General features: G+C 48.6%; 1 protein-coding gene across 1 annotated transcript; it reads right to left on the bottom strand.

The window, feature by feature from the left end:
* Nucleotides 1-2,619: 2,619 nt before the first annotated feature.
* Nucleotides 2,620-8,255, bottom strand: LOC140724308 (NACHT, LRR and PYD domains-containing protein 3-like). The gene is made up of 5 exons (XM_073038761.1): nucleotides 7,029-8,255; nucleotides 4,159-4,245; nucleotides 3,836-4,006; nucleotides 3,514-3,681; nucleotides 2,620-3,349 (listed from the first exon to the last, which is right to left on the bottom strand). The coding sequence occupies exons 1-5, from the start codon at nucleotides 8,096-8,098 to the stop codon at nucleotides 3,262-3,264; spliced, it is 1,584 nt and encodes a 527-aa protein (XP_072894862.1). The 5' UTR covers nucleotides 8,099-8,255; the 3' UTR covers nucleotides 2,620-3,261.
* Nucleotides 8,256-8,527: the final 272 nt, after the last annotated feature.

Here is an 8,527-nt window from a genome sequence, read left to right as displayed (position 1 = left end):
AGCGGAGGGAACTGCAGTGTGTTTCTGTCTCCGGGATTGTGTAATGTGATGAAGCCACCATGGTGGGCTTCACAGCTGAACAGGTGAGAAGACAGCTGAAACGTCTCCACCCAAGCAAGGCTACAGGCCCGGATGGTGTAAGCCCCAGGCTGCTCAAAGCCTTTGCCCCCGCCAGCTATGTGGAGTACTTCACCATGTCTTCAAACTGAGCCTGAGTCTCCAGAGGGTTCCTGTGATGTGGACGTCGTCTTGCCTCGTTCCTGTACTGAAGACGGCGCGTCCCAGTGGCTCCAATGACTACAGGCCGGTGGCATTGACCTCCCACATCATGAAGACCCTGGAGAGACTTGTTCTAGAGCAGCTCCGGCCTATGGTTAGGTCACATTTAGACCCCCTCCAGTTCGCCTACCAGCCCCGACTAGGGGTTGAGGATGCCATTGTCTACCTGCTGAACCGTGTCTACGCCCACCTGGACAAGCGGCCGAGCACTGTGAGGGTCATGTTTTCTGACTTCTCCAGTGCGTTCAACACCATCCGCCCTGCTCTGCTGTGCGAGAAGCTGACAGTGATGCGGGTGGATGCTTCCCTGGTGTCTTGGATTATTGATTACCTGACTGGCAGACCACAGTACGTGCGCTTGCAACACTGTGTGTCAGACAGAGTGGTCAGCAGCACTGGGGCTCCACAGGGGACTGTCCTGTCTCCCTTTCTCTTCACCATCTACACCTCGGACTTCAACTACTGCACAGAGTCTTGCCATCTTCAGAAGTTTTCTGATGACTCTGCCATAGTTGGATGCATCAACAAGGGAGATGAGGCTGAGTCCAGGGCTACGGTGGGAAACTTTGTCACATGGTGTGAGCAGAATCATCTGCAGCTTAATGTGAAAAAGACTAAGGAGCTGCTGGTGGACCTGAGGAGGGCTAAGGCACCGGTGACCCCTGTTTCCATCCACGGGATCAGTGTGGACATAGTGCAGGATTACAAATACCTGGGGATACGAATTGACAATAAACTGGACTGGTTAAAGAACACTGAGGCTGTCTACAAGAAGGGTCAGAGTCGTCTCTATTTCCTGAGGATACTGCGGTCCTTTAACATCTGCCGGACGATGCTGGGGATGTTCTACGAGGCTGTGGTGACCAGTGCTATCATGTTTGCTGTTGTGTGCCGGGGCAGCAGGCTGAGGGTAGCAAACACCAACAGAATCAACAAACTCATTCGTACGGCCAGTGATGTTGTGGCCATCTTGGACAATGTCTCCCATCCACTCCATAATGTACTGGTTAGGCACAGGAGTACATTCAGCCAGAGACTCATTCCACCGAGATGTAACACTGAGCGGCATAGGAAGTCATTCCTGCCTGTGGCCATGAAACTTTAGAACTCCTCCCTCGGAGTGTCAGACACCCTGAGCCAATAGGCTCTTCTTCTTCTTCTTCTTCTTCTTCTTCTTCTTCTTCTTCTTCTTCGTATTATTATTATTATTATTATTATTATTATTACTTAATAATTTAATTATTTATGTTTTTTTAAATTGCTATATTTCTACACTACTCTTGGTCAGGTGCGGCTTTAACGAAACCCAATTTCCCTCGAAATCAATAAAGTATGTCTGTCTGTCTGTCAGATGGAGCTTCGCTCTGTGTTTTAACCAGGGTAGAGTGTGATGTTATGTTGCGGAGGAAGCTTCACTCTGTTTCTGACACTGGGAATGTTTGATGATTCTTTGTGGAGCGTTTGAACAAAGGAGTGACTGGTGGGAGACACGGAGGAGTCCGGGGAGTCTGTGATGGACGGTGCGGTGGGTGATTCTCTCAGTGTCTGACGCAGTGATGATGTGACGTAACGATGTGGAGGGAGCGTTACTGTATGTCTGATGAGGACTTTTGTCATGGTACGGCCAATGTCTGACCCTGGGAGTATATCATCGAATGGCGTGGAGGGAATTCTCTATGTCTGACCCTGTGAGTATGATGATACTGTGTGGAGGGAGATTTATTTTGTGTATAATCCATGGATTCTGAGATGGGACAGTGTTGACGGAGATTCAGTCTGCGTCTGAATCGGGGTGTATGTGATGTGACGATCTGGAGGGAGCTTCACTGTGTCTGACACCGGGAGTGTGTGATGGGACGGTGTGGAGTGAGCTTCACTCTGTGTCTGTCCCCGGGAACGTGTGAAGGGACAGTGTGGAGGGAAATTCACTCCGTGTCTGACCCTGGGAGTGTGTGATGTGACGGTGTGGAGTGAGCTTCACTCTGTGTCTGTCCCCGGGAGTGTGTGATGGGACAGTGTGGAGGGAAATTCACTCCGTGTCTAACCCCGGGATTGTGTGATGGGACGGTGTGGAAGATGATTCACCCCGCGCTCAACGCCGGTATTCCATCTCCCATCCCTGTCGTGCTTGCGGCCTACGTAAAATTACATCTGACATTACAGTCGATTTTAACTGTCTGCGGGGGTAGTGTGGAGATGAGATCCTGAGCACGTAGACGCTGAGACGCTGCTGTACCAGTGTGAGGAGCTCAGAACCACCGAGGGCGGGGGGCAGCAGTAACCCCAGGTCACTGTTTCCCCTCTAATGACACTCGGGACCGACACCAAGACAGGATGTTACAGCGGTTTATTGATTTCATCATGACAAATCTAAATTAAACAATGTATGAGCTGCTGGTCTGCGTGAATAAATAAGCTGCTCCCGACTCTTTCACTGTCATGCACGATTAACTGATCAGCGACGAGTGAATAATCAGTCCCGTTTCTCACCGTCACTCTGCATCGGGGAACCGATGATTATAAAATCACACTTCAGGGCCGTGTCCGGGATCGCTGCAGATCCAGGGTCGCTGCCGAGGGATTTGTCAATTTAACATCATTATATCGGCCAGGCTGCCGAATGCACCGTCCTCAGCAAAGGGAGCAAAAGGATTCTCTCCCGGGATAATCCCACCCCGGGACACCGGTGTCCCAGACTGAGCCCCTGCTCCTGGGCTCTTCCTGTCTGTGTAATTTCCCGGGGTCTCACGGGGGGAGTCTTGAAGACGCACATCCGGCGAAAGCTGTGCCGACGGACAATAGAAGAAAATAAGTCACTGCGGGAACGCTCCGAATGTCAGTCTGGAGCCAGTTCTGTTAGAACCGTTGGGAATTAATCTCGGAGCGCGTCCATTAAAGGGAAGGAGGGAGTTAAAGGGGAGGGCGGAGAATCGGCAAAGATGTCCCCATCCCGCGGGCGGGGATGTTCACACATTCAGATGTTCACACGATCACTGTCAGTCCGGGTCTGGGTTCCTGCAGAGATCTTAGGTCCTTCCTCCCGGTCTCACTGAACCGATTCACCGTCAGCCTGAAACAGATTGGAGAATAAAGATGAAATAAACAGATGACACAACAGTGTCAGTAACAGGGGACTGGGGTTAATGTTTCAACAACACTCATAGACAAATATCACCAGAAAACCCACGGATCCGCTGATATTTTATCACAGTGAACATTAACACAAACACTCACCCGATCAGCTCCAGACTCGGGAGGGTCAGTACGAGGCGGCGGAGAGCGGGGACAGATCGGTCTGTCAACGAGTTTAATTCCAGGTTCATCATCGTCAGTGATGGTTTTGTACTGAAAGCGGAGACGAGATCCTCGGCAGCAGAATCTGTGAGACCGACATCCCTCAGCCTGGAGATGAGAGAGAGTGAGGGTGAAGGACACAGAGAGATAGGAGACTGTACAAATCCCCAGTGTCCTCAGTAACACAATTACTGATCACATTAATGTTCAGTGTCAGACACCCAGTGACTGGAAACACAATCTCCCACAGTCTGGTACTTACCACAGTTTCTGTATTTTACACTCCGGGTGCCTCAGAGCCGCAGACACCAGTTTCACTCCTGAATCTCCCAGTTTATTACCACTCAGGTCCAGCTCCGTCAGTGATGGGTTTGTACTGAGAGCGGAGACGAGATCCTCGGCACCAGAATCTGTGAGACCGACATTGCCCAGCCTGGAGATGAGAGAGAGTGAGGTTGGACAGAAAGAGACAGGAGCCGGTATAAATCCCCAGTGTTTATCAGTAACTCAATTACTGATCACATTAATGTTCAGAATCAGACACCCAGTGACTGTAAGCACAATCTCCCACAGTCTGGTACTTACTCCATTTGCTGTATTTTACATTCCGAGTTCCTCAGAGCCGCAAAAACCAGTTTCACTCCTGAATCTCCCAGTTCATTCTCCCCAAGTCTAAACACAAACAGACAAATTGATGGGAAAGTGATTCAAACCGTGGGACTGAGGGAATTTATCTCACTGATATTTCAGGGTGCATTAAACCCTTCAGTAAATCACTGATCGGAGTTCCCATCTCTGTTAATGTCCCTCACTGACCAGCTCCAGGTTTTTCACCGAAGGTCAGTAAGTTAGTCTGTCGTTGTGACACTGTAAACTCCACATATTCTGTCCCTTTCCCCGATGGTGAGGAAAATGTTCCTGAGATGCGAGAGGATCAAAGGGGTAGGGTTGAAGGATGGGACGAAAGTCCCACAGTGAGAAAGATTTGTGAATGGGGAAATCTCAGTGGGAGACGGTGGAAAATGGCAGAAGAATTTAATAAGTACTTTAGATCTGTCTTCACTAGGGAAGACACAAGCAATCTCCCAGATGTATGGATGGACCAAGGACATAGGATAACAGAGGAAATGAAACAGATTGACATTAGGAAGGAAACGGTGATGAGTAGACTGATGGGACTGAAGGCTGACAAATCCCCAGGTCCAGATGGTCTGCATTCTAGGGTACTAAAGGAGGTGCACCTGGAAATTGCGGATGCATTGGTAATCATTTTCCAATGTTCCTTAGATTCAGGATCAGTTCCTGAGGATTGGAGAATGGCAAATGTTATCCCACTTTTTAAGAAAGGAGGGAGGGAGAAAAAAGAGAACTATCGACCTGTCAGCCTAATATCAGTAGTGGGGCAGATGCTAGAGTCCATTATTAAAGATGAAATCGTGGTATATCTAGATAGCAGTGATAGGATTGGGCCGAGCCAGCATGGATTTACCAAGGGTAAATCATGCTTGACTAATCTGTTGGAGTTTTTCGAGGATGTAACCAGGAAGTTAGACAAGGGAAATCCAGTGGATGTAGTGTACCTCGATTTTCAGAAGGCATTTGATAAGGTCCCACATAGGAGATTGGTGGGTAAAATCAAAGCTCATGGCATCGGGGGTAAGACATTGACATGGATAGAAAACTGGTTGGCAGACAGAAAGCAAAGGGTAACGGTGAATGGGTGTTTCTCGGAATGGCAGGTGGTGACTAGTGGGGTGCCACAGGGCTCGGTATTGGGACCACAGCTCTTTACGATTTACGTCAACGATTTAGATGAAGGCATTGAGAATAACATCAGTAAGTTTGCTGATGATACTAAGCTGGGTGGCAGTGTGACATGTGATGAGGTTGTTAGGAGAACTCAGGGTGACTTGGATAGGCTGGGTGAGTGGGCAGATACTTGGCAGATGACGTTTAATGCGAATAAGTGAGAGGTTATCCACTTTGGGAGTATGAACAGGAAGGCAGATTATTATCTGAATGGAGTAGAGTTAGGTAAGGGAGAAATACAAAGAGATCTAGGAGTCCTTGTTCATCAGTCACTGAAGGTGAATGAGCAAGTGCAGCAGGCAGTGAAGAAGGCTAATTGAATGTTGGCCTTTATTACAAAGGGAATTGAGTACAAGAGCAAGGAAATCCTCTTGCATTTGTACAGGGCCCTGGTGAGAACACACTTGGAGTATTGTGTACAGTTTTGGTCTCCGGGTTAAGGAAGGACATCCTGGCTATAGAGGAAGTGCAGCGTAGATTCACAAGGTTAATTCCTGGGATGTCTGGACTGTCTTACGCAGAGAGGTTAGAGAGACTGGGCTTGTACACGCTGGAATTAAGGAGATTGACAGGGGATCTGATTGCAACATATAAGATTATTAAGGGATTGGACAAGATAGAGGCAGAAACTATGTACCAGATGCTGGGAGAGTCCAGTAGCAGAGGGCATGGTTTGAGAAAAAGGGCTAGGTATTTTAGGACAGAGTCAAGGAAAAACATTTTCTCACAGACAGTTGTGGGGGTCTAGAATGCGCTGCCTCAGAAGGCAGTGAAGACCAATTCTCTGGATGCTTTCAAGAAGGAGCTAGATAGGTATCTTATGGATAGGGGAATCAAGGGATATGGGGACAAGGCAGGAACCGGGTATTGATAGTGGATGATCAGCCATGATCTCAAAATGGCGGTGCAGGCTCGAGAGGCCGAATGGTCTACTTCTGCACCTATTGTCTATTGTCTTTTGAAAAGACCCGACCTGAAGAAAAGGGATAGGAAGACAGAACCTGCAGGAGGCAGGGGGATGGGGATGAGAGTTCCCACAGGAGAAGATAATCCCACAAGATGATTGGATGCAGAAATAGATTATACGGGAGGGGTGGGTCTGAACTGAGGCCCACAATCGGAAGAGGAGATGCACCCATGGGGTCTGTGTATCTAGTAGTGAGCACAGTCACACAGGTGGACTGATGGTGATTGTTACACTCGGGGTAGGGCAGGGGAGGACAATCTCACAATGGTATTTCTTTCCTTCTCACTGGGACAGTCTGCTGACGGTCTCTTGTCCCTCACCGGGAAGGGGGTGTGAATCTCTGACCCACCTGCTGTATTCAGTGTCGGTCTGGGTGTCAGTAACAGTGAGAAGGAACATTCTCAATGGACGTGTCACAGACAGCGAGAAACACGGCCATTCCTGTGATTTAAGACCATTAAACTAATGGCCGTTGTTCACTGATCTGATGAAGTCTCCAACATCCCTTCACAAGGAACCACAGAACCCTCCCGTCCTTGGGGAATTACTGACCGATCCCCTGGTCATTTGTCACAATTCTTCACAATCTGATTTACTAAAATTTCACCCAAACCCCTTTACATTGAAACAACACAATGGACCAGTTTCACAGTTCAGAGTGAGAGATAAATCAAGTTACCGCAACTCCTGGCACTTGTGCAGCCCGGGTCCCAGCCGCTGGATTCCTTCACACTGAATGTGGCAGTTCTCCAGGTTGAGGTGTTTTATTGTATCACAGAATCGGATGACATGAGACAGGACCGCGCAGTCAATCGGGGTCAGTGTCATTCCACTGAATGAAAGTGTTTCCACAGATCCCAGTGCGGCCTGAGCCAGTCCACGATTCTGAGACTCAAACAGGTAGTGCAATGTGTTCAGGAGGCTCCTTTTACCAGCTTCATTCGTGTTATCACTCTGGCGTTTAACCTCCTCATTCACCCAGTCAATCACCCGGCAGGTTGTTTCATGAGGAAATGGACCCAAAAACTCCTCCAGGCCCCGAGTTATCATTGGGGAGGAGAGACCAGCAACAAAACGGAGAAATACCTCAAATCGCCCATCTGTCGTGTTGTGGGCTTTAGTGAGAAATTTCAGGATATCCCCAGGGTGTGGATTCAAGAATTGTGCGACTGCAGCTACAAACTCTTGGATGGTGAGGTGTGGGAATGTGTACACCACGCTCCGGGCAGAATCCTCTCTCTCCAAAAGTTCCATCAGGAACCCGGACAGGAACTGGGAAGTCTGCAGATTGTAGTTGATCAAATCTCCACCTGTAAACACAATCTTCTTCTCGGACACTCCTCTGAAGGCCATCTGACCAACCCTGAGTAACACATCACGGGGGTTCTCAATCTCACGGCCGTGGTTTTTCAGGATGTTGTAAATATAGTAGGAGTACAGCTGGGTGATGGTCTTGGGAACTCGCTGTGGGTCCCTGACTCTTTGTGTGAAGAAGGGGCCCAGTGCCAGAGCGAGGATCCAGCAGTAGGAGGGGTTGTAGCTCATGGTGTACAGGATCTCGTTCTCCTGCACGTGTTTGAAAACTGCTGCCGCCACCGTCTGATCTTCAAAATACCTGATGAAATATTCCTTACGTTCCTCACCAACAAATCCCAGGATTTCAGCCCAGACACTAATGTCTGCCTCTTCCAATAAATGTAACGCAGTGGGGCGGGTGGTCACCAGCACTGAACACCCTGGGAGCAGCATGCCCTGGATTAAACTGTACACAATGTCAGACACTTCACACCACCACTCGGGATCTGGGCACTGGTGCTTGGGTTCTGTAACTCTCCGACTGTCAGCAAAATCAATTGTGTGCTTGAATTCATCCAAACCATCGAATATAAACAGCAATCCCTTTGGCTTCTTCCAGATCTTTCTCATTAAATTCCCAAAGTAAGGATACTGATCCAGAATCAGCTCCCTCAGGTTTATTCTGCAGTTAATGGAGTTTAAATCTCGGAATTTGAAACAGAAGACAAAATGGAATTGTTGGAATATTTTCCCTGTGGCCCAGTCATAAACAATCTTTTGTACCATTGTTGTTTTCCCGATTCCCGGGACTCCGGCCACTGCTGCTGAAAATCCCGAAGTCGATTGTGCGAAGAATCTTTTCATTTTGTCCCGAAAACTATG

Source organism: Hemitrygon akajei, unplaced genomic scaffold (genome assembly GCF_048418815.1).
Source record: "Hemitrygon akajei unplaced genomic scaffold, sHemAka1.3 Scf000187, whole genome shotgun sequence".
Classification (NCBI taxonomy): Eukaryota; Metazoa; Chordata; class Chondrichthyes; order Myliobatiformes; family Dasyatidae; genus Hemitrygon; species Hemitrygon akajei.
Note: the sequence above shows the minus strand (reverse complement) of the source record. Positions and strands in the feature narration are given on the sequence as shown.